The 27,803-nt window shown below is 34.8% G+C and overlaps 1 protein-coding gene across 1 annotated transcript in view; it reads right to left on the bottom strand.

The window, feature by feature from the left end:
* Positions 1–27,803, bottom strand: part of TRHDE (thyrotropin releasing hormone degrading enzyme) — a 388,442-nt gene that overhangs the window by 147,478 nt on the left and 213,161 nt on the right. The window contains exon 6 of the mRNA XM_047067262.1: positions 14,189–14,326. Within this exon, the coding sequence (XP_046923218.1) occupies positions 14,189–14,326 (138 nt within the window). The remainder of the gene's footprint in view (positions 1–14,188; positions 14,327–27,803) is intronic.

Here is a 27,803-nt window from a genome sequence, read left to right as displayed (position 1 = left end):
TTAGCTCTCTGTCCTCCAGGGTGAACATATGTAAGTTCTTTAGCTTTTTCTGATAGGATTTATCTCCAATTGTTTCTAAAGCAATCTCCCTCTCTCAATCCCTCTCTCTGTCTCCCTCTTCTCAATTTTTCTCAGTCTCCTAAACTTTCATATTTTCTCTGTGAGATGATCATGATCAGTGATTATTACTCCTGGATTGCATACCCTTATTTTTATTTGCACGCCAGTACATTACTTACTTAAAAATATAGCACCTTTTCATTCAGGTAAAATTCCTTCCTTTAGTATGTGTAACCCAAATCATACTTCCTACTGAAACAGTGACATAATAGGTGATTAGTTAAAGAAAGTATTCTGGTAGAGTGAAAGGAACATGAGTTAAAAATAAGATGGAAAGCCCATGTCTGACACCAAAGAGCCTGAGAAGACCATTAAACTCCCTGGGCCTCTGTTTCTTCTTATGAAAATTGAAGATTATTATGCCCACCTTACAGGAATGGGAAAGTAAATAGATGATTAAATGGATGTCCAGTAGCAAACTAGACCCTCAAAGGACAGCTAATACTATTATTCCTACTAATAGTATATTGCCATTATGTACCTGACCAAAAGCCTGAGGTCCAATTGTTTGAACAGGAATGACCACAAGTGCTATAGTTAATCAATATCTATAATACACCAGATGTGTATCTCTTGTGTAACTGTACATACATACTATGCAGTAAAATATGCACAAATGTGTCAAAGAGGACAAAATAGTAATCAGTTGCACTCATTTGATGGTGTATATGTTGCAGTCTGTGAGTGGAGGGGTGCCTGGCCGTCTCAATCAGTTAAGCTTCCGACTTCGGCTCAGGTCATGATCTCACGGTTCATGGGTTCGAGGCCTGCATCAGGCTCTGTGCTGACAGCTCGGAGACTGGAGCCTGCTTCTGATTCTGTGTCTCCCTCTCTCTCTGCCCCTTCCCTGCTCATGCTCTGTGTCTCAAAAATAAATAAAACATTAAAACATTTCTATCAGTTAAGCAGTCTGTGAATGGAGAAAGCAAAGGCTATGAAGAAGGACCTGTTTAGAAGAGTAAGAGCTGGAAAAACTTGCAGCGCAGGAGGCTGACTGTGCCTGAGGCAGGAGAACACAGAAACAGCAAAAGAAGAGCTGAGCTGACAGGAAAGGGGTCCCCTGAGGTCTAGGGCTTAGGGGTCAGGCCACATGTGACATAACCCATTAGGAAACAGAATGATTGGGTAACACAATCTTCCTTCCCCCGCTGAAATTCACATGGAATACATCTGAAACTCGTTAATCCTACTTCAAGTGCCAACTCTTTTTCCTAATTCCTATAAACAGATGGGATCTTTCCCTCTGAAACACCATAACATTTTGCTTATATTGCTTTCCTGACATTTACTTTAATTCAATTCAACAAATACTTAGTGAGTGCCTACTCTATGCAGGCAGTATAACGGATACTGGAAAACAATGAAAAGCACAGACATAGACCCGTCCTTTTATGAAGCTCACATTCAACGGTGGGAAGCAGGAAGCCAGATAATATAGCAAACATAATATTGAGAAAATTCTATAATATGTTAGAAGGTGATCACTACCCAAACAGCCCAAAACAGTAAGTGGATCAGAATAAGAGAAAGGAATGAAGGAAAAAAAAATGAGGGTGTCACTTACCACTTGAAACAAGTGGCCTCTCCAAGAAAGTGACATTTAAGTAAAGGCCTGAAGGAGAACAAGTTAGAACCATGATGACAGCTGAAGGAACATCATCCTCTACCCAGGGAACAGCCAGCGCAAACACCCTAGTGTGAGAGGGGGGTTAGTTGGATTTAGGGAAAACAAGAGTTGGTGGAGCAGGAATAGCGTGAGTGAAGGGACAGTAGTAATAGATGAAGTTGGGGGATAAAAGAAAGAATAAATACTGGCAATACTCTGACAGCAGAGACAAGATTTCCTGACAAATAGGATGAGAAAAAAAGAGGATTGAAGATGGCCTGAGAACTGGAAGTTGCCATCCACTGAGACGGATCATATCATAACCTGCCTTCAAATATGTTTATTTGTAAAAAGTTTTATAGGTCTGACTTTAAATCCTTGGCTTGTTCACTTGCTAGATGTCTGGCCCTACAGAAATCACTTCCTTTCTTAAGTTTCAGTTTCATCAGTAAAATGGGTTGAAAATGCCTACATCCAAGTGTTCTGTTAGGAATAAATATGATAACTAACACACGCAAAGCATTTCACACAATGCCTCATAGATAGTCAGTGCTCATTAAATGATAGATATGCTTTACTGTTACTCTTAGTATAACTGCCGTCTTAATTTCATAGGTCTTATGTCTACTACTGGGTTATATTCTTGAAGGAAGAGGCTATCTTTTTTTTTTTCTTCTACAGAAATGACCCGTTCTGTTTGTAGAGCTGGACTGTGCTCTCTTGGTGTCCTAATCGTGACCTGGTTGACATACTGTTGTGAGTGGGAAACCTGTTATCAGAAAAGACAGTAGATGCAAATGGCTGGTTGGCTTTTTGTATTCACTTCTAAAAATTACAGAAATTGTATACATTTTCCTCTTTAGCCATACAGGAAATTTTCATAAAATACATCAGCCTTGGTATAATAATTGTTCAAAAGTGTTCTTGTTTGTAAAGGATTCTCTTTAAATTTGCTTAAGTCATTTGGAAATCTCTTCCTCTCTCCCAAGCTTGTAGCAATTCATTTCAATGTGGCATCATATGTAAATTTAATGAGCATTCGCACACTTTCATCATCCAGGTTATTGGGTCATTGATTCTTATTTCCCTTTGTGCTTTTAGAGCAAAGAGACTATCTCAATCCATCTTTCCCAGTCTTTCTATCTATGGACAGTATTTTCCTGTTTCCATTGTATGTTAGGATAAAAGCATCTTCTTTTTCAATTACACTTAAAATGGAAAATTGTTATTTCGCTGGAATGTAATTTTTTAACAGACTAGCTATCACTTTTTTTCTTCCCATCCTAAAAATATGCATGTAATTTTATGAGTTTTTCTTTTAATCCTGGCCTTGAGACTATCCATATTGAACATCACTCAGTATTTATTCAAAATCACTCAGTTCTTAAATTCAAATCTACACAAATTAGTATTGGGTCTGTTGGTTCCTAGCCTTTATTTCTGTATAATCTTCTCTACCCCTATAATACACCACTACATCAAAAAGTTATTTAAAGTATAATGAAATTGCTATGAAGGAAGAATAACAAAAAACAGAAGTGGGAATAATTTCAATAATTATTAAGGAAATAATTACAAGACATGATAAGCCAATGAAGCACTGATGCAATGAGAGGTTGATTGTTGGCAGAGGTTAATGCTGTTTGGTAACAGGGATCTTCAGGGAGGAACACAGAAAAGTAGCAGCAAAACGTTTCTATTAAGTATTACTACCACACAAAAAATAAATTCTATATATTACAACCCTAGTCACTACAATCTTTCCTAAAATGTCTCAATCTATCATATTGCTTTTAATATTATTTTAATCTCTTCCACACCTACAGGAATATTCTTTATAAAGTACAATTTTAATTATGTTATTCCTCTGCTTGATATTCTTCATTGGTTTCTCTTGACCTGCTGGATAAAGTTCAAACTTTTTAGTATCACATAAGAGGTCCTCCAAGTTCTTACCTGCTCATCTCCTCAGCCTGCCTATTACCCCAAACCCTCACTATTCTATAACCATGTTGAACCTGATGTTCCACTCAATCAAGGAACATCAGGGTGCTCCTTTCCTAAACCTCCTCTACAGAATGGTCCTTGTTTGCTTTTTTGTCACTCCCCTCCCCTTTCCCCCTGCAACTATGTATTGTACATATGTCTATCATAACACCTAAGACTCTGAGGTTGGCATCCATTACTTTTTCCTACATATCCTTTTTTTTTTAATGTGGTCTATCTCTCCGCCAAAGGATGAGCTCATGACCCATGCTAGCTAGTTAGAATATTCATAGGAATTGTTCTTCCCTTGGACATAGGGATTGGTCAGTGCTGATCTATTACCTAATCAGAAAAAAATTATAACCCTTTGTGGAAATAGAGATTCCGTTGTGATGAAATAAGTTTGCTCTTTCTCTGGGCTTCTTAGGATCACAAAGTTGAGGACCCTATCAGCCTAGATTTCTTTGGGGTCACCCCTCTAGAATAATTCAGAAATTAAGTCAGATACAGGTGAAGAGCCAAGAAGCTGATGACATTGTTAAAATACGTGGAGCCAACCATTCTTAAAGCTATCACTACATCTCATACTTGACAGATTTTTAGTCAATGAATTCCTTTTTATCCCTAAATATGGTTTGAGTTAGTTGTCCACATTTAAAATGGATATATTGCTATTAATACTCATATGTTATTACACTGGCTTATTTATATCCTGTCTCTCCTTTATGTCTTATTGATCATTTCCCTAGTACTCAGCACACAGTGCCTGGAACATAAGCAGAAGCTTATCAAATTACTTTGGAATGAATGTTCTAGCCAAACTTGTTGGTAAAAATATGGTAGTGGTTAAGAACAATGGCTCTGGAACTTGAGTTCCTGGGAAACATATTCTTAGATTGCCCACAAGTCAATGTCCTCATCTTTAAAATGAGAATCATGAAAACAACACCCCCCCATAAGGAGATTATGAGAATTCGATGAGTTAATAGATATAAAGACTTTGGCACAGTGCCTGGCCCCAAGTAAGCATGCAACAAATACTAGCAGCTAATCTTATTTATAGCTTGTAAAATTATCTCTGTTACCTGTCATACATTCCCGAATGACATGATTTACCTATTCCATCTATAAAGTTAAATTGGTTATTTCATGTTATCCATCTACAAACTTACCTGATAGGAAGAACCTGAGAAAAGCCAAATCAGAGAACTAGTCTAAGACATGAAGTGTACATCAAGGCCTGATACAGAGATTCTCAAAATGAAGTCCCTGAGATTTCTACCAAATTCTTTTTTTTTTAATTTTTTTTAACGTTTATTTATTTTTGAGACAGAGAGAGACAGAGCATGAATGGGGGAGGGTCAGAGAGAGGGAGACACAGAATCTGAAACAGGCTCCAGGCTCTGAGCTGTCAGCACAGAGCCTGACGCGGGGCTCGAACTCACGGACCGCGAGATCATGACCTGAGCTGAAGTCGGACGCTTAACCGACTAAGCCACCCAGGCGCCCCGATTTCTACCAAATTCTAATCTTTATTTTTCCACATTTACATTTGAAGATTATTTTTCAGATATGCCACTATTTTTCACTACATTTTTAGAGTTTGATTTTAGCATAATGTGGGTGAATCCAAACAATAAGGGCCCATCAAGAAAGCAAGATGAACAAGTAGACAGAAAATCAATATGGATAGAACAGATTTGAACAACTCTATCAACCAACTTTACCTAACATTTATAAAATATTCCAGTCAACGACGGTGGAATACACATTCTTTTGAAGTGCATAGGGTACATTTACCAACAGACACCGAATCCTGGGCCATAAAACAAGCCTTGATAACTAAGAAAATTCAAGTCATACAGAATATGTTTTACTGATCACAGTAGAATTAAATAAGAAATAAAGAACAGAAACTATTTCTGGAAAATCTTCAAATACATGTAAACTAAATAACACACTTTAAATAACCCATGGGGCAACTAACAAATCAAATAGGAAATTAGAAAGTATCTTAAAGTGAATGAAAATGAAACCTCCATGTATCAAAATCTGAGGCATCCATTAGCTAGAGAAAATTTATGGGATAAACATCTGAATTAGAATAGGAAAAAAAAGGCCTTCAATTAATGACCTAAACTTGCACCTAAAGAAACCAGAAAAAAGAGGGGTGCCTGGGTGGCTCAGTCAGTCAAGCGTCTGACTTCAGCTCAGGTCATGATCTCACGGTTTGTGGGTTCAAGCCCATGTTGGGCTCTGCACTGATAGCTCAGAGCCAGGAGCCTCTTTCAGATTTTGTGTCTCCCTCTCTCTCGGCCCTTCCCATGCTCGTGCTGTCTCCCTCTCTCTCTCTCAAAAATAAATAAACATTTTAAAAAAAGGAAGAAAGAAGAAAATAGTAATAATTAGGAAATCTATAACATAGAAAGTAAGAGTAAGAATCAATTAAGCCAAAAGCTGAACTTTTGAAAATAAAATGTATAAACTTCTAGCTATACTAATCAGAACAGTAAGAATAAGACAAAAATTAACAATATCTGGAGTTAGAGAGGTGATATTATTAAAGATTCTCTGGTTATTAAAAGGATAATGAGAGAAAATATCATATACAACTTGATGCCAATAAATGAAACTTCTTAGATAAAATGAGCCAAATCCTTGAAAAGATACAAACTACAAAGCTTAGTCAAGAAGGATAAATAGGGGCACCTGGGTGGCTCAGTCAGTTGGGCAGCCTACTTCGGCTCAGTTGTGATCTCACAGCTGGTGAGTTCCAGCCCCATGTCAGGCTCTGTGCTCACAGCTCAGAGCCTGGATCCTGCTTCGAATTCTGTGTCTTCCTCTCTCTCTGCCCCTCCCTCACTCACGCTGTGTCTCTCTCTTTCTCAAAAATAAATAAACATTAAAAAAAAACTTTTTTAAAGAAGCGTAAATAACCCGAATCTGCTAATATTATCAAAATTAAGTTACTAGCTAAAAATCTTCCCATGAAGGAATTCCAGGCCCAGATTGCTGTACTGGTAAATTCTACCACATATTTAACAAACAAAACAAAACAAAACAAAACAAAACAAAACAAAACAAAAAGAATATAATTCTACATAAATTCTCCCAGAAAATTGAAAAGAAGGCAATAGTTTCCCTTTATGAGGCTAGCATTATAGTGATAACAAAACCAGAAAAAGATGTTACAGGGAAACAAAATTACACACTGATACCTGTCATGAACATAGATGCAAAATTTGTAAACATTTTCTTAGTAAATTGAATTCAACGATATGTTTTTAAAAATACATTATGACCAAATGATATTTGTCCCAGGAATGCAATGATAGTCTAACATTAAAACTCACTCAACATAATTCATCATATTAACAAATTAAAAAATAAAATAAGGGTGCCTGGGTGGCTCAGTCGGTTCAGCGTCCGACTTTGGCTCAGGTCATGATCTCACGGTCCGTGAGTTCGAGCCCAGCGTTGGGCTCTGTGCTGACAGCTCAGAGCCTGGAGCCTGCTTCGGATTCTGTGTCCCCCTCTCTCTCTGCCCCTCCCCCACTCAGGCTCTGTCTCTCTCTGTCTCAGAAATAAATAAACATTAAAAATAATTAAAAAATAAAATAAAATAAAAATGACCATCTTAATTGATGGGGAAAAGGCATTTGATGCAATCAGCATCAATTTTGGATTAAAACTCTCAGCAATTCAGGAATACAATGCAATTTCTTCAACCTGATAAAGAGTATTTATAAAACTTTAGAGGAAACATCATATCTAATGGTGAAAGACTGAATGCATTGCTCCTAATATCAGGAACAATACAAGGATGTCTGCTCTCATTGCTTCTATTTAACATTGCACAAGGTAAACATACAAAAATCAATTATATTTCTATATAGAGCAAAAAAAGCAGAAATGGGAATTAAAACGAATATCAATTACAATAGCCTATAGATGTGAAATACTTAGAAACAAATCCAAAAATAGATATAAAAGATCTATTCACTGAAAACTACACTACTGAGAAAAAACAAAGAGAACCTAAATGAATGGAAAGGTATACTGTGTTCATGGGTCACTTAGTATTGCTAAGGTGTCAGTTCTCCCAAATTGCCTTATAAATGCAATGCAATCCCTGCAATTCCCAGAGAGTTTTTATAGAAATTGAAAAACTCATTCTGAAATTCACATGGAAATTCAAAGTATCAAGAATAGTCAAAAGACCTTCAAAAATGTAGAAGAAAGTTAGAGGATTAACAACCTTAATTCAAAGTTTATCATAAAACTGCGGTAATCAAGGTTGTATGGTATTGGCACCAACATAGACAAACATATTCTTGAGAGAACAAAATAAATAGTCCAGAAATAGACCCATGCATCTATAGTTCACTGACTTTTAACCAATGTGAAATGGCAATTCAATGTGAAAACACTAGGGCTTTTAAGAAATATTTCTTCAAAAATTAAGTATCTCTACACAAAAAAAGAAAAAGAAAAATATTTGATTCAAACTTCACACCAATACAAAAATAAGCTGAAAATAGGTTATAGATCTAAATATAAACCTAAAACTATACAACTTATAGAGGAAAAAAAGAGGAAAAACTTTCCTGACCTTGAGTTGGTCAAAGATCTTTAAAATATTACACTGATGGGGCGCCTGGGTGGCTTAGTTGGTTAAGCGTCCAACTTCAATTCAGGTCATGATCTCACGGTTTGTGGGAGAGACCTGCGTCGGGCTCTGTGCTAACAGCTCAGAGCCTGGAGCCTGCTTAGGATCCTGTTTCTCCTTGTCTCTCTGTCCCTCCCCCACTTGCAGTCTGCCTCTCTCTCTCTCTCTCTCTCAAAAATAAATAAAGGTAAAATTTAAAAAAATTTAAATATTACACTGATAATACCATCAATTGAAGAAAAACATGATAAAGTATACTTAATCAAAACTAAAATCTTTAGTTTTCAGAAAGATGCTATTATAAACATAAGGGTCAGGTGACAAACTGGGAAAAATAGTATTTGCATATCATATATCTTATATCTGTGTTCAAAGTATATGAAGAATCCCCAAAACTTAATAATAAGAAAACAAACAATCAAATTTAAAAAAAATGGGCAAAGGATTTGAACTAACCTTTCACTAATGAAGGTATAGGAGGAAAAATATCAAATGAAAAACTTGTCAACATCAATAGCTGTTAGGGAAACATAATTTACAACTACAGTGAGATAACATTACAATATCTAAAATTAAAAGAATTGATTATACCATGTTTGTATTGGTGAAGATGTGGAGAAAACAGAAGTTTGATACATGTTTGGAGGGAATATACTATGTTTCAATGGTACAACTATATTGGAAAACAGTTTAGCAGTCTTAAAACATTGAACATACCTACCATATCACATGGACATTCCACCTTTAGGTATTTACCCAAGAGAAACAAAAGTGAATATACATACAAGACTGGCACACAAATGTTCATAGCAGCTTTATTTGTAACAGCCCCAAACTATAAACAATCCAAATATTCAAGAGAATGAAGAAATTGTACTGTATCCATGTATTCTACAACATGAATATATCTCAAAATCATTATGTTGAATGAAAGAAAGCAGACCAAAAAAGAGTACATCCATATTATTTCATCTATATAAAACTCTAGAAATGCAATTTAATCTGTAGTGAAAAAGTTGATCAATGGAGTGGAGAGGAGAAATGGAAAAGTGATTACAAAGAGGCACAAGAAAATATTTGATGGATATGTTCAGTAACTGGGTCGTGGTGATGCTTTCACTGTATACATATGTCAGAACAAATCAAATTGTACTTTTTAACATGTACAGTTTATTGTATTTTAATTATACCTTAGTATAGTTGTTAAATTTTTTTCTTGTGAAATCTTCTTTGAAAAACAGCATATCTATCATCACTTAAAAACACACAGGAAAACAGAATTTTCAGTGGTAATAGCACTGAAAGATACATAGCATAAAGATACATAGCATAAAGATACATAGATAGGAAGACAAGCCCCTAGCTAACATCATACTAAGTGGTGAAAGGTTAAAAGCCTTTCCTCCAAGATCAGGAAAAGACAAGGATGCCCACTCTCACCATTTCTATCCAAAATAGAACTGGAAATACTAGCCATTGCCATAGCAACTAAGCAAGAACAAGAAATACAAGATATCCAAATCAGAAAAGGAAGAAGTAAAATTATTTCTCTGTGTAGATGATATCTCATATATGGAAACCCCTAAAGATTCCCCCCAAAGCTGTTGCAACTAATACATTAATTCAGTAAATTTGCAAGATCCAAATTTTACATACACAAATCACTTGTATTTCTACACACTAACACTGAACTATCTAAAAGAGAAATTTAAAAAGCAATCCTATGCTATTTATAGTAGCATCAAAGGCCATAAAATACTTAGGAATACAGTTAACCAATTAGGTGAAAGACTTGTACACTGAGAACCATAAGACATTGATGAAAGAGATTGAAGACAGAAATAAATGAAAAGATACCCTGTGATCTTGGATTGGAAGAATTAATACTGTGAGAATCTCCATACTAGTCAAAGCGTTGTACAGCTGCAGTGTAATCGTTATCAAAGTTCCAATGGCATTTTTCACAGAAAACAAAACAAAACAAAACAAAACAAAACAAAACAAAACAAAACTATCTTATAGATCCCAGATAGCCAAAACAATCCTGAGAGAGAACAAAGCTGGAGGACTCTCACTTTCTGATTCAAGCTATATTACACAAAGCTATAGTGATCAAAACCATATGATAATGGCAAAACAAAAACAAAAATAGCTACATAGAACTAGTAGAGCAGAAAGAACAGAGAGTCAAGATATAAATCCAATCACATGTGGTCAACTAATTTGTGACAAGATCACTAAGAACACACAATGAGGAAATGACAGTCTCTTTAACAAATGGTCTTGGGAAAACTGGATATCCCTATGCAAAATAATCAAATTGGACCCCTATCTTATACCACTCATAAAAATCAACTAAAAATGGATCAAGGACTCCAATGTAAGACCTGAAACCATAAAACTCCTAGAAGAAATCATGAGAGAAAAATCCTTAGCATTAATTTTAGCAATGAATTCTTAGATAAGACACCAAAAGCACAGGCAACAGAAACAAAATAAACAAATGAGACTGTATCAAACTAAAAGCTTTGGCACAAAAAAGGAAACAATAAATTGAAAAGGCAACCTACAAAATGGAAGAAAATATTTGCAAAATATATAATTATAAAATATAAAAACATACACAAAACTTATAAAGAACTCATACAAAAAAAAAATCCCAACAAATAGTCTAATTAAAAATGGGCGAAGGACCTGAATAAATATTTTCTCCAAAGATATTCAATTTGGCCAAATGGTCCATATCAAAAGGTGTTCAATATCACTATTTATCAGGGAAATACATATCAAAACCACAATGAGACACTAAATAACTGTTAAAATGGCTACTTTCAAAAAGATAAGGGGCGCCTGGGTAGCTCATTTCGTTGGGCGTTGGGTGTCTGACTTCGGCTCAGGTCATGATCTTATGGCTTATGGGTTTGAGCTCCATGTTGGGCTCTGTGCTGACAGCTCAGAGCCTAGAGCCTGTTTCAGATTCTGTGTCTCCCTCTCTCTCTGCCCCTCCCACACTCGTACTCTGTGTGTGTGTGTGTGTGTGTGTGTGTGTGTGTGTGTGTGTGTGTGCGTGTGTCTCAAAAAATGAATAAATATTTTAAAAATTAAAAAAAAAAAAGATAAGACATAGGGGGCACCTGGCTGGCTCATTTGGTGAGCCTGTGAGCAACTCTTGATCTCAGAGTTGTGAGTTCAAGCCCTATGTTGGGCATGGAGGTTACTTTAAAAAAAAAAAAAAAAAGATAAGAAATAACAAATGCTAGCAAGGACAAGGAGAAAAGATAACCCTTACACAGTGGTGGTGGGAATGTAAACTGGTATAAACATGATGGAAAACAATATGGAAGTTTCTCAGGAAATTAAAAATAGAATTACCATAAGATCTAGCAATATATCTCTTGGGTATACATCCAAAGGAAATGAAATCAGTATCTCAAAGAGATATCTGCATGTCCATGTTTTTTTCAGCTTTAATTCACAATAGCCAAGATACAGAAATAATATAAATGTCTTCCAATGGATAAATAAAGAAAATGTTACATATTTTAAATGTGATATATATTACATATATATATGTATATATGTGTATATATACATATATATATATATGTATATATATATATATATATGATTCAGCCATTAAAAAAAGAGAGAAATCCTGCCATTTGCAACCATACTGATAAACACGGAGGGCATTAGGCTAAGTAAAAAAAGCCAGACAGAATCGTAAATGCTATAAGGTATTACTTATTTGTGAAATCTTAGGGAAAAAAAAAAAGCCTGATTTCACAGAAACAGAGAATAGAATGGTGGTAGACAAGGGCTCAGAGAAGGAGGAAATGGGGTGATGTGGGTCAAAGGGTACAAATTTTCAGTTATAATAAATTCTCATGATCTAATGTATGGCATGGTTGCTATAGTTAATAACATAATACCATATACTTGAAAGTTGCTGAGAGTATATCTTTGGCATTCTCACTACATACACAAACAGGCAAAAGAGTTAACCATGTGAGGTGGTAGATATGTTCATAATCTTAATCGTGGTAATCATTCCATAATGTATATTTATATCAAAACCTCACACCCTGCGCTTTAAATATATACAATTACTTTTGTCAATTATTCCTCAACAAAGTTAAAAAAAAAAAGATACATGGCTAGAGGCAAGTCAGCCAGTACCCTTTATGATGGTGTTCTTAAACACTGTGGCACAGTCTGCTCATTTCTCACCTTTATAGGTTGGCAAGACTCTGTACCAAACTGTGGAAAGGGTAAAATAATAATCATTATATATATTTTTCCCTACTGTTTTGATTCTTAAACTTCTTAAAAACATTTCAAATTCTCAAATATATGGAATCTGGAATAGATGTTATCTATGTATAAATACATCTAAATGTATTTAACCAAGATAATATTTTCTTGATCGTTATTAATGTGGAAGTAAAATTGGCATTTACACATAGTTTTAGAGAATCGGTAGCAGGTAGAAATTAAGTCCAGACAAGTCTCCAAACTCATCTCAAGCTATCTTAATAATATTTTCCTATGTTTTCTAACTCACAGCCCATTTCCATATGCCAAGAAGAAGGGAAAAATCGTATCTTCTGCACTATATTCTAGGAATAAATACAGTTGAAGAAACTGAATGTACATCCAATAAAATATGGCCCCCAAAACCTCATATATAAAAATTAATATATATTCTAAATTTTGATATTTTACATAAATACATTAATATATATTTCAAAAACGGTTCTCTACTTCTGCTTATTTTTCCAAATCATCAAAAACCCCTTTATAGCCAATGAAATGATCAGTGACTTGAAAAAACATTTTCTAACACAATTTTATCTTTACATATTATAGCATATAATATTAACTAATAATCATTGAGCTAGTAATTTCCTGAGGGCAAAACAGAATATCCAAATTAATGTACAAATCATCTGATTTGATCATCTGGTCAATCACTATATGACTTCTAGTTGTAAATAGGAATATTTCAGGAAAAATATTAACAACAGTTTTTAAAAATTTTAAACATTATTGAATCAATAAACTATGTGGAAATCCCAGTAAATGCAATTCAATCTACACCAAAGATGAACTAGACTTTAACACTATCTTAACAATTACTAAGTGGCTACTGAGTATTAAACAGAGATGTACATGCTCATGTTAAATTAGAACTAAGGGATAGAGATAAAAGGAAAAATTTTAATCCACATTAACAATGGGAAAAAGTTCAAAGTCTATCTTATTTCTGTGTCGAGTCATTGGTCCAAAATCTTTGTCAGTCATAGTCTAGCCTTTAAAATTTCATTTATAATGATTATTATCCAAGAAATATGTTTAATTCCCTAAATTTCCTTAAATAATGTTTATAAAATGCCTATGTCACTGCCTACACCGATTTGCATCAGCCAACCCAAAATAAGCAACTATTTAAGGAGCACTGATGACAAATAATTTGTCACTATATAGGTCAGCTCTCTTGTTAGTAATAATAAAAACTGACATTTACACAACACCATTTGTACAGAAATTTCATATTGAGTCTCCAAACATTTATTCATTAATACTTCCAACATTTCTATGCACTATTTGGCAAACATTCATCTCCATTTCACTGATTTATAAAGCAAAACCCTAACTCATAAAATGACATGAACCTAGTTACTCCATTTTCTACCTCAGTCCATTTCTATCTGCCAGGAAGAAGAGAAGAATAAATCTAGCATGAAATAGTTTGGCTACCTCGGGAGATATCCAATTCGTGGCATTTGGGTCTTATCTATTCCCACCTTTTTATAGGCGATCCAGTCAAACACCCTGTCAATATCTGTTGCCTGTAGCACTTCCTGTGATACTGGATGGGAACTGGCCAAGCCGTCAAGCAGCATCACTTCATGCAGAACATCCGTCAGAAACCTCTGTTTTTCCTGCAATACAGTAGATGTGGCAATATCATAGGTGATTCATGGTTATGACAGAATGTGTGTGACAACATGAACAGAACGTGTGTTACTTAACAGACGATGCTCATCAGCCTACATGGTAAGACTGAACTTCAAAGAGAACCCAGTGAATAAAATGCCTCTTCAATTACTCTAAAATGAGAGTGGTTGATTTGAGCACAACGTGAAACAAAATCAATGGGTTACAATGGGCCCTAAATAGATTAAAAAACAATGGACTGTTCCTTAACAGGGGTTAAAGCAAATTCAGACAGTGGGCACATAAATGAAATAGACTAAGCTTGTTTATGTGTTCTACAGGATGAAGACTGCAGTTTCAGTCCCAAATAACCTTTTTAGTGAAGTTCAATATAAGAATAATAACTAAATCTCAGGGTTCCAGTGCTATTTTGCTATTTACACCGTTTATTTGTAGAACCATCTGAGCAACACACACTCTCTCTCTCTCATCCTCCCACTTTTCCTTCCCCAAACCTCCCCTCCCATGTAATTTTCGCTCTAACACACTCACCTACACACACACACCACCACCACCACCACCACCACCACCACCACCACCACCACATTTATTCTGTGAAAGAATTTCAGGAAACCACAACAAATAACAAAAGGTATATTAACATAAACTATATTCGTAGACATGAATGTGAATTCAGGATAATGAACATAAAGTGGAGATAAATAGGTATTAACAACCCATTACTATAAAGTGGTGAAAACAAAGAAAATCATAAGATTTCTATTCGGTGTGATGTTGAGGCCTTTGTATTTGCTCTGATAAAAGCTGATTTGTTATATTAGAAATAAACTGTAAAGGAAAAGTACTTCTCTGTTGCTTTTGTTTTAAGAAGATTGCTTTAGAGAAACAGCTTGGGTTTTGTTAACAAAAATGCTGGCAGCTATTAGTTCTCCTGGCCTCCTGCCTTCACTGAGGGAGGAGGGAAAAAAAAAGAAATTGGAAGCGATAACAAGGCTAAATAGCCCCCAGATAGTTGGGACCTGAGGAGTATCATTACAGATATTAAAGATTGCAACACTTAAATTGCTATAGCTAATTCTGAACTCACTCCTGGAGCCTCCTACTTTGAGCCAGCAGATGAACCGCATGTTATTTCTGAGTGAGTCGTAATGTCAAGCTGAGATTACACCAATCTTGGATTTAAAAAAAAATAGAAATGGAGAATAAATATGATTAAAAAAAGGAATAGTTAACTAGGCATATATGTGTGTGCTCTTTAAATCTGCTTCTAAAGAAGCATCTTAGTTCATCATCATTTGTTCAATGATTTAGTATATTTAATCAATAATTTCATTAATTCTCCAGCCAACTACATACTATAAGGTTTATTTCTAATAGCTTATTTTTATAGTCTGTGGACCATAGATCTAATTTCTTCAGCCCTTTTTTGGTCTGAGATTTTCTCGTCAATGGTCTATACTCCATCAAACTGAATTGGGACTGAACTGCTCCCAGAAGTCTGCTTCAGCCCCCAAGAGCCAATGGTGAGAAGTTCAAACTTACAATGAATTGACAATATGACATAAACTGATACTGTATTTCTTCTCAAATGAAGTTCCTAATTCAAGACAAAATTAAGGAGAGTGAAGTTGGGCTTTATGATTTACAATTTTAATGGGGTTCCTGGGTAGCTCAGTCAGTTAGGCGTCCCACTTCACTCAGGTCATGATCTCACTGTGAGTTTGAGCCCCACGATGGGCTCTGTGCTGACAGCTCAGAGCCTGGAGCCTGCTTCGGATTCTGTGTCCCCCTCTCTCTCTACCCCTCCCCTGTTGACACACTCTCTCTCTCTCTCAAATAAATTTTTAAAAATTTTAATATAAAATATTAAAATAAAATGATTGGTAGTTTATTTTAGGACCACTATAAAATAAAGATAAGATCTCAGACAGAAGGCCTAGATTGAGAGAGTAAGAGAAAATCATGTATTTCCAAAATAAAAATGTTAATGTTACTTTTAAGCAGGTATGCAATCTTGTTACTCTTACTCAATTTAAAAACACACATTAAAACTATTTGATATTGGAATTAACGGGAGGGATCATGGAATATATCACTATACCTCAACTTCACTGATGAACACTTTTATTTATAAGAAATACCAGTTGAAGATATGATTTCCTTTCTGAAGAAAAAATATTCAACTCTTTAAATAGTGGTTGCCCACTCCATTATGGAACTCAAACATCTGATCGAAACCATAGTGTAAAATGAACTTAAAATAGTGTTTTATCTGAATCCTAATTTATACTATTTAGCACCAATAAATATATATTGATCAATATGAAAATTCAGTACACATATCTTCTTTGGCTAGCAATATGATTTTAAATGATATAAAGCAATGAATTACAAATAGTTACAAATTAATTACAAATAATGATATCAAGCAAGTAATTAGTAAAGTGAAACCTAAGGTAAATTTCTAAAACGAAACTCTCTTATTTAAGGAAATACAAGTTATACGTAATATGTTGCTTCACGCTTCTGGAGGAAAACAAAAACAAACCTTTGCCTCCTCAGTAGAATTTCAAGAAACAGTGTTTAAATTTAACAATGTTGAATCGTTAGCAAAAGGTTCATTTTCTACATTGTTGGAGAGAATGATATTGTATAACTCAGGGAAAAAAAAGACATTAAAGGAGATTAAAAGGGAGGAGAAAAAAATAAAAAAGAAAAGCTTGGCAGACAAACACTCACCAAACTTGGAAGAGAGAACACCTTAAACTGAGCAAGAGAAAAGAAAATTCTAGCCAGAGGCAAATCCAATTTAACAAAACTACAAAGAGTTTCCAGGAGAGACGGTGCTAATTTCTTTATAAAAACTTGTGTCACTTTAAAATTAAAAAATGATCTTAGCTTGTCAGTCTCCTGCTGGGGTGCTCTCCCCCCATGCTCAACAACAATAATGATAACAGTAACAATTACAAAGTATTGATTAATTGCCTACTGCCAACCTGAGACCATTAAAATTTCAAAATAAAGTTAAAGAAATCCTGGCTCTAATATGAGATAAGAGATCAAACAAAATAGTTGGATTCTGTGAACAAAATAGTGGTTTTCTCTTACAGACTAGAAATGCCAAAGGAAATTTGAAGGAAAAAAAATACTGTAAAATGGAATTATTTATGCAAAGTTTAATGGAAGAAGTAGAATTTGTCTGATCCTTGAAGGAGTTTTAAAATTGTGTGTGTGTGTGTGTGTGTGTGTGTGTGTGTGTGTGTGTGGAGAATAGTATATTTATGGTGCATATTTAACAGATAGCTTTTATTCTAGTTCATATATTAAGGTCACCATGGCAAACTAATTTACCACTTTCAAAAAGCAGCACAATAAGGTAAAACATGAAACTATAAAATCTGTGTAAATGAGTTTAATGTTAATAATAAGAATAAATCCTATCAGTCTAATATAGACCCTTCTTGGAGTTTTTACATGTCTACATTTAAACAGTTCAAATAATATTGAATGTATCATTTCCTATTGAACGGTTTTCAAAAACATATTACCTTTGAATTTTTGGAGAACAGTACAAAGGTTTTTCAGATAGGTAAAGAAAATGTGAATAAACAGAGAATAACATGGGAAAAGAAGAAAACTTCCATTATTTTGCTCATTCATTCATTTAACAAATATGTATTAAATTCCTACTCTATGCCAGATACTATGCTGTGTCTGGGGAAGAAATATATGACTCAAACTTAGTTTCTAACCTTAAAGAACTCAAAAGTGTAACAGAAAGACAGATAAACAGCTAACTGGATTATAATATGATGGATGTTATAAAACACAAAGGATGAAATGATTAATTAGTTCAGAAAAGGCTTCACAGAGGAAGTGACATTAAAGTGGGTAGTTGAAGGATGAAGGGTTACTTAGATGAATGGGGGAAGCAGCTTTTAAAAAAAGGGCAAATCCAGGCAGAGAAAACATGAAAAACAGCTACTCTGTTTGAATCCTGTTACCAGGTGGAAGAGTTTGGTCTTAATAAATAGGCAGTAGCAGGCATAATAACATAATAAAAGTAGTGTCTTCGGAAAATTAACTTATCTGTGGCTTGAGGTCTGCAGAGACGGGAGGCAGAAAGTGGCTATTGTACTCAGAGGTGATGTGGTGATGATGTATTAGAACAAGGTGCTGCTGAAGGGCTGTGGTATCTGAGAGATATTTTGAATGAAAAATCAACCAACATTGATGCCTTGATGCCCTGGTCCCCTTAGTGGATGATGGAGACGAAGTATTAAGAGATAACTAAATAGCTTTTAGACTTGATGGAATTTTTAAAGGGTGGGGGGAAGCTACTGAAAGAAATGGAGTAGTGGAATAAAGTTTGTTTTTGTAGGGCAAGCTAAAAAGATCACTTTGTGACACGTTGCAAGTAATATGAGAGCGAACATCCAAACAGCAATATGCTACAGGCAACTTGAAGGAAAGGCCTGGGTCTGAGGAGAAAGTGCTAAACATCTTTTGGCAATAAATTATAGTTTGCATGAAAATATAAATAAAATCTCAGAAGGAATCTTCTCTGTTTTATTATTTCTTACAATATTAGCACTTCATAGACCAGTATCTAGTAATATATGTAAAGGGAGTTATTAAGAATTTTTATCACAGTGTTAGATATACTTGACAAATTATATTCCTTAACATCTCAAAAAGGCTTCTGCCCAGACATGCCAAATTCTAAAGAGGTAACAGTGAATATGCCTGATCTAACCATGGTCCAGCCACCGGCATGGTGATGAGTGTGAAAACAGGAAGTACTATTGAAAGGTAAGGATGACAGCAAGTTTCTACAGGAAGTCTTAGTAATTTCAGTAAAAAGCAATATAAGGTGGACACTTTGACTCTGGCACCAGGAAAGAAAAAAAAAAATCAGAGAACAATCTGAATCAAGATCAAAGAAAGTCAAACACATCAAACCAGACTAAGATGAGAGTGAAGCCTGAACCAATTCAAGCAGTGGTGAGGTGCTCATAGGCATGAAAAGAGCAGGAAAAACAGTTCTCAGGGCAGAAGTGGGTTGTATAAGAGCAGCTACAAGGACTCAATTTTCCAGGAGGATGGATGTAAACCCAAATGGCTCTTTGGCGTTCCTAGGAAAAAAGACAGGCACACTGCTACAAAGTTAATGAAAGTGTCCCACACCAGAAGTAATACATTTGTCATTCGTTAGCTGGGTGACCTTGAGCAAGTTACTCAGTATTTTTAGACTTCAGCACCTTCATTTGTAAACATATGTGGTTGTGAAGATTAAATAAGAGAATTTGTTCTACAAATATTTATTGAGCACCTGCTATATCCCAGATGGTATGCCTGGTTCTGAAGATAAAAAAGATACAAAGGCATGGATTCGACCTTCAACGATTTTCTAGTAGTAAAAAGAGAGACAAAGATGAAAACAAATATTAAAAAACCATTTGCTGTATGTAAAAGTGGAAGTAGGTTCAGGATAAGGTGTGCCTATACAAAGAAGGCTGTGATTTGTTCTGCCTGGGGAGAAAGTAGGAAAAGCCTCTGAACTGAAATCCGTGTTGAGTCCTTAAGGATGATTTGAGTTTTCTAGACGGAGACAATAGAAAAGGGCATTTTGGACAGAAAGGAGTATCTTGGAAAAGTCATGGAGATTTAATGGCTTGTTTGGGAGAGTACAGAGTTTTCTGTGAGAGAAGGCAGGAAGGAAAATGGGGTAAATGACTAGCAATTATCACAGAGAGATTGACAAGAACATATTCATCAAGGATCCTCTATGTCAGGTTAGGAAGCTAAAATTGGAAAGTGACATCATCATATGCACATTGAAAGAGATTATGAATAAATGGTGGAAAGAGGACTAGGGGTGAGGAGCAACCAGAAACAAAAATAGGATGATATTGAATAATTATGCACAAAGGACACATATATGGGGCATTATCTTTGTGATCACAAGATACTGTACCAATTATTTCTCTAAAATCTAGTTCAATTTTGTGACGATCAATGATGATCAACAAGGCATTTATTTGGGAATTCCAAGATGTATGAATTAAATGTAGATTTAGACATCAATACAGACAAATACCTACATAGACATGTATGAGGATGCATGTATAGATAACCAAATAGACACAAATATTTCCTTTTTCAGTATTTTCATTTGTTTAAATTAGTGTCTTATTCCAATATCTAATGTTCACAATATTAGTTTGCTTTGTACATGTGACGTCCCTTTAGAGGTTGGGGAGACAAACACAGTTGTGACCCAACTCCTGCCTCCAAGCAATTCCCATTACAATAAGGAAGACAGACAAGTGTACAAATCATTAATATCATCCGATGGGTTGAGTATTGGTTGCATAAATAAAGTACTATGGGAGTAGAGAATAGAAATAAAGTTATGGGTAGAAATGCTTTCAGCATCTATGACCACATCGATTCCACCTCACTTGATCTATCAATAAGAAGAAATAAGGATACTGTGTCATGTTCTATCCCTCTGGATATATATTCTACCATGAGATGAAGACTTTTAAGAACTCGTAGGTTAAACAAAATGCCAAGTAAAGCATTATTAATCTGAGTTTCTTGCTACACAAGACTAGAACAAACTATATAGCTATGCACAGCATTGCACGGTTTGGTATTTTCAGTCTTGTTCTTGGTGATTCATTCAAACCATGGCGAAGGTTAAAACCGAAGAATATGATCAGGAATTCAACCAAGAGAAGTAAACATATTGAGAGACAACATTAATCAGGTGTTATGTAATATACTATCTCTGTAACTTTGCAATTATCATCTTTGTAAACAACACAATGCCATTTTTGTAAAAATTAGAAATTATTTGGGTTCCAAGTTTCCTAAAATATTAAAATAATTTTACTCTGTAATTTTATATTGTCATCCTACTTTTTTAAAGTTATAAAATGTCCAAAAGTATTTCAAGCTTTACTCAGTTGAAAGTTACTTGTGCAATGTACTTGTGCAATATTATGCCATTATTTAGCCAATAGGCTAACATTTCGTAGACACCTAAATCATATAGATAGAGAAAATAAAACTAAAAAGGTATTGAAAATAAATGTTGCTTCCCTTTAGGGATGTACCTTAAAAATTAACATTTTATAATTTCATGTTTAAAATACACATGCCAAAGATGTTAATAATCATTTTCATGTGCAGCTTGTTAAAGTGATTATTTCTATTCAAAATCAAACTTGTGTAAACACACTATATAGTAGGCATTGAAGAATAATTTTTAAAATAATCACTTTAATGCCTACAATGAAATAAGCACTATACTGAAATTTTTACTTCTGTATTTGTTTACATAACCTTAAACAGAAAATGGTACATAAACATAATAATCCAGGCAGCTTACTATTGATATAACATTATTCTGGGATTTCACACAAGCTTTATAATAAGTAACTAAAATGCGTTCTGTATGTTCTTATTTCTTTTACCTATCAACCACATTTCATCCCCCACCAAGCCACAAATGCTCTAAGATGCCTAATTCACTGCATAAACTAAAAAAGCAATCATATTTCTATAAGCCTGTCTCCAATGACTTTATAAGCCTCTCATAACCCCAAATAACCCCCTGCACAGGTTTCCATGAACTGCTATACTCTCAAACGTGACTAACACAGAGAAAGTGGGTTAAATTGTCTCTTCCATGACTATCTCCTTCAGCTGCCTTATGTTTTGTTTGTAATGTCCAAGTTGAATGTGTCATGTCTCATATCATCCAAAATGTGGCACAGCTAAGGGAAAATGTTAAGATGAAACACAAAATGTGCTTTCGCATTATATACAACTAAATTATGAACCTTCTGCAGACTTACTCAAGAACCTTAAAAGGAGAGCAGTATTGATATGGCAGAAGGTATCATCAATTAGGCACTCATGTTTTCATTAATTATGATAATCCTGGGTCTTATGGAACAATCAAGATGTACTTCAAATAATGTCAATCACAATAATAATTATGAACAGGTTGTCTAATTACATAGCTCATTCCAATTCTAGCAGCCCAAAAAATCACTGTGAATAATAACCATATGCCATATGCTTCATATAACCCTCTTAAAATGTTCATACCGTTTAGCTCCCGTTCACTTTTTTAGGATTTCTTGACATGTTTCCCTCTATTTTCCTTCAAACACTGATCCAATGCAGTTTAATATATTTTACTTTTTTAATGTTTTATTATTTATTTATTGAGAGAGAAAGAGAGAGAGAGAGAGAGAGAGAGAGAGAGGGAAGGGCAGAGAGAGAGGAAGAGAGAGAATCCCAAGCAGGCTCCATGCTGACAGCACAGAGCTGGACAGTAGGTTTGATCCCATGAACCATAATGTGGTGACCTGAACCAAAATCGAGTTGGAAGCTTAACCCACTAAGCCACCCAGGAGTCCCTCATATATTTTAAATCTCAATATCATTTTTAATTCAATGAATGAGTTCCTAATATAGATATAGAAACTGTTATAATCTTTCACAATTGGTCTGTTAACCTTCACTTCATAATTTTTTTTGTTAAATTTGACCAGACTTTTATTATTGAACACCTCATAGATGCTATACTTGGGGTTAAATCCTGAGAAATGATGGCAAAATAAACAGTCTCTAACCTGATGAAGCATATTGTTTACTAAGGGAGATTTACTTCCTGTCCTTTGTTAGTTAACATGAACTAATTCCCTGCTCTTTCACATGTCATTTTAGGATCCTTTCCCTAGACTTTAAACTTCTGACAGAGAATAGCTTCTTTAACTTTTTCCATAACCTTATCTGTATTTTGGCAGTAAGAATATTTTTCCCTATCTCTATGCTTAATTTTTTTTTGACATGCTGATAAGACATTTCAGTAAAATCAAATTTGCCAATCTTCTCTGATACCCACACATTTGTTTCTCGCATCTATCACAAGGACTCTGTAATATTTTGCAGATACATTAATAATACGCTAATCAAGGCACTATAATATTTGATTGATAAAATGTAATTCAGAATATCTTTTAAATGCACACTGACTAATCATCTTAAACAGAATCACTTTCTGTTTAAATTCTAATGAAAACTTTCTTATACCATTCAGTCTGGAAGAATTCCAAGGATAAACCAATCACTGCCTAAAGTTATTAACATGGTTACCAAGTGGCTAATTCATTTTATGTTATTTTAATTTGTGAACTAAATAATAATTCAAATGACCTTAATTCTGTAATAAAATTCTTATTAACTTGATGAGTGAAATTTATTACACATTTTTGTACTTTAATTTCAGCATTTAGTGGTATAAATTGTCAGTTCATCAAATAACCTAGCTTGATAAAACTTTATATTTGATGCCAGATCAAAGAAGTCTGTATTTTAGATGAAAATGAAAATATTACTTTTTTTCAAATTTGGAAGATTTAATAACCCATAACAACTCAAGACATATGGTATTTATGGCTCAGAAAGTTAACCAATTCAGAAAATTCCATATTTATTCCCAGATCTCAAAGTAAGCTACTATAATATTTATACTTTGATTGTGATATTTGTAAAAACATTTTCACCATTCAGAATGAAATATCTGAACTAGCAATTCATTTATAAAGTGCAAAAATATTAAAATATTAGCATTCTAGCATCATTCAGAAATGGAATAGATGTATTCAAAAGTTATTTTGTGAAGGCAATTTCTTTTCTGCTACTAATTTTTAGGGTGTTATTATTCAAAATAACTAATGACTCTATTGTGATCCTCATTTTATAGAAAGTCCACTGGCTTGCCCAAGTTTGCCTAAGAACTGGGTATTGAGGGGTGCCTGGGTGGTTCAGTAGATTGATCATCCGACTTCGGCTCAGGTTACAATCTTGTGGTTAGTGGGTTCCAGCCCCAAGTCGGACTCTGTGCTGACAGCTCAGAGCCTGGAGCCTGCTTCGGATTCTGTGTCTCCCTCTCTCTCTACCTCTCCCCTGCTCATGCTCTGTCTCTGTCTCCATCTCAAAAATAAACATTTTAAAACATTTTTTAATTAAAAAAAAGCACTAGGTACTGAACCTGGCCAATTTGGCTGTAGAGTCCATGCTCTTAGCCAATACACCACGTTCGCCAGAATTAGGGGAAATAATAGAGCAACTGTTTGTATGCACTCCACTGGAAACCATTCTCAAACTCAACTAAGACCCAATGGGCATAAAATACTGCTTCTGGTATAACCAGAGAGATAAATTATGGGCATTACTCAGACCTCATTGCTGGACCAACCATCAGCGCTAACCTAGTGATGAGATTCTTACAAAATTAATGGAGACTCTATTTAAGTATATTCAATAAGGACTGAGGTAGACGCAGATGGAAATTCTGTTCTTGAGTCTAGTTACAGCCAAGAAAATCAGACTTATCATCTTTGCTTAACGGTAGCAAATGTTGATCTGACCTAGAATGTTATTCACCCACTTCTATCGGCCACTAAGGCCAATGCTGAGATTGTGTGGCTAATTTCCACAATAGCCATGGTGTAGACATGCACCAAATCACACATCTACAAATGCACTAGCACACAAGGGTACACATGTCTACTCGCAGGCTTCCCTATAGCTTTGGTTTGGTTTCTGATTCTACACAGAAGTTTATTTTTTTTTCTTTTTTAAACTTTTAATTTTAATTCCAGCTAGTTAACGAGTGTAATATTAATTTCAGGTGTACATTACAGTGATTCAACACTTCCATACGTCATCCTGTGCTCATGACGACAAGTGCCCCCTCTCACCCCCATCACCTATTTCATCCATCCCCCTACCCACCTCCCCTCCGGTAATTACTATTTTTTAATATTGGATTCACAATATTTCCCCGAAAAGATAATTTTTGGACCATAAAGATATTATCATTACACTTAAGTAGCTAAGAGTAACAATAATATTGGTGAAAATGATAGTAAAAACAACATTTTTTTTATTCTTGAAACTTTCCTGTGACAAAAACAGCACAGGTATTTCATACACATTTTGAAGATGAAGAAAGAAACAAGATCACACAACTAGTAAATCATCAAGAGTCAAAAATTTAATCCATGGAATAGGCAGAAAAAAGGAAGTGAACCTCATTCTAGGAAACTGTAAAGTAACATTACTCTGACGAAAATAACTTAACTAAATTGGTAAAAGAGATCTATAAGGATTTGATATTTCACACTCATCAGTGCATTCCCTGTCTCTAGTAGAGAAACTAGCAAAAAAAAAAAAAAAGTGAGTATCCAATAAATGTTTGTTAAATAGTGAAACATGAATAAGTCAAGAGAGATTAATCCCTTGAAATATTTTGTCAATGAAGGGCCCAAAAATGTCAGCAAAATGTTTAGCAACAAATAGAAAAATGTTGTTTTGTTGTGAGAAGCCAAATTATTTTCAAGCCTGGGAAATGATATGGCTTGTCAGCTCTCTAAAGAAGCCAACAATTCCAAGAAACCTCCTTATTATCTTAAAACTAAGCCAAAGCTTTATTTAAAGAGTTTTTATTTTTAACAAGTCATCTGCAATAGTGTATTATGTTTAAGATTCTTCAAGTTGGACCATTCATGTGGGTAGTTAGGAAGAGAATATAACTAATACCAAATTTTCCCTGATGGAGCACTTGACCTAATCTTATCTTTTAATCAGACAACTTGGGAAATAAATAATGTTTACTTATTTATTTTGAAATATTTGTTTATTTTTGTGATAAAGAAGAAAGAGAGAGAGGATCTGATGCAGGCTCTGTGCTGACAGCAGAAAGCCCGATGCGGGGCTTGAACTCACGAACCATGAGATCATGACCTGACCGAAGTCAGACACTTAACCAAATGAGCCACCCAGGCACCCCAGGAAATAAATAATATTTAAATGAAAATACTATACCACCATACCACCACACTACAACCAAAAGAAGAGAATTCTTCTCTATAAAGTACCTGTCTTCCAAGCAAACTTATAAAGCTTACAGAAGGAACAGGACTCAAAGAAGAACTTGACTGAACAGAAAGATACTCAAAATCTAAATGAAAATAAATGGCTATCATAATCAGATAAGTCTAATTAACTATTATGTTATATAATCATAACATCGTTTAGCTAATCCTCTAAGACTGTGTTAAATTTTATTTTCCAAATGTATCTATGACCATGAACAGTCCCATTGAGGGTATGGAGCTGTGTTTTTGAGCTATTCCATAAACACAGCACTTCTGACAGAAGCATGATTGGTCAACTAAGTGCCAAAAAAAATCCTAAATTTATCCACACCTACTAACTGAAATCATTACATGAAAGATGGCATACTGTGTACACCAGAATCTGATAGACAGCAGCACCGTGCTAATAATACCATGAGGCTTGTTCCATAGAAATTAGCAAAACAAAGGCCTCATTTTAAGTGCTTGATAATTCTTTTAATTAATTAATAAACAATATGTATGAAATGTATGACTGAATAATGGCAAACAAGTGGCAGCAATCCATAAAAGTAGTTTATATAAAATTATTGAGCTGGTACATCATTAACAGCACTCAAGAAAGGCATCACTGGACTATAAATAAAATCTGGAGAGTAGAAAATAAAATGATTAAAGGAACTAATTGGACACAGGTGTCTCTAAAGTAGGTAAAGAAAGCATTCCACATATCTTAATTTTTAAGATAAATAGAACACTCGGGGCACCTTGGTGGCTCACTCGGTTAAGCGTCCGACTTCAGCTCAGGTCATGCTCTCACTGTTCATGGGTTTGAGCCCTGTGTTGGGCTCTGTGCTGACAGCTCAGAGTCTGAAGCCTGCTTCCAATTCTGTCTCTCCCTCTCTCTCTGCCGCTCCCCCACTTGCAGTCTGCCTCTCTCTCTATCAAAAATAAACATTAAAAAAAGATAAATAAAACACAAATATGATCAAAGATGACACTCCAACCACTGGAAAGAATTCTATTTCATCAATCTGAGGGAAAGATAAAAAGCCAAAGATATAAATAGTTTCAGAAGGGGCTTTCTTCAATTTGTAATGGTAGATCCGTAGAGGCTATTCAGCTCAATGCCAAAACATATTCTATCCCAAATCATGTTTTTGGAGTCACGGTTGAGAGGAACTGTCTGAGTGGTGCACTGCATGATGGTTTATCCATTACCACACTCTTTAGACTCTTAGGAAAAATGCTAACAAAGATGTATACTCTCAAGACACCTAGCAGAATGTCTTACTCTATTTCACAGTGAATTCTTATGTGTATTTAATCCTACACAGTAAATGCTACCTAAGTCTTTATTATTATAAGTGTTAATGGTATAATTGAGGCAAACTCTTCAACAACCTCAAACTATCTTATTACCTTTTTTTATTTTTTGGTTTTTTTCTTTACCAGAAGCCCTTTTACATTTTTTAATTCAGATCACTTGAACTCACTACTTTCATTTCTCATGTTC

This window comes from Lynx rufus, unplaced genomic scaffold, assembly GCF_022079265.1.
Source record: "Lynx rufus isolate CCGP_SWC_20201006 ecotype Redwood Valley unplaced genomic scaffold, mLynRuf1.p SCAF_7, whole genome shotgun sequence".
NCBI classification, from domain to species: Eukaryota; Metazoa; Chordata; class Mammalia; order Carnivora; family Felidae; genus Lynx; species Lynx rufus.
The sequence above is the reverse complement of the archived record's forward strand: the minus strand, read 5'-3'. Positions and strand labels throughout refer to the sequence as shown.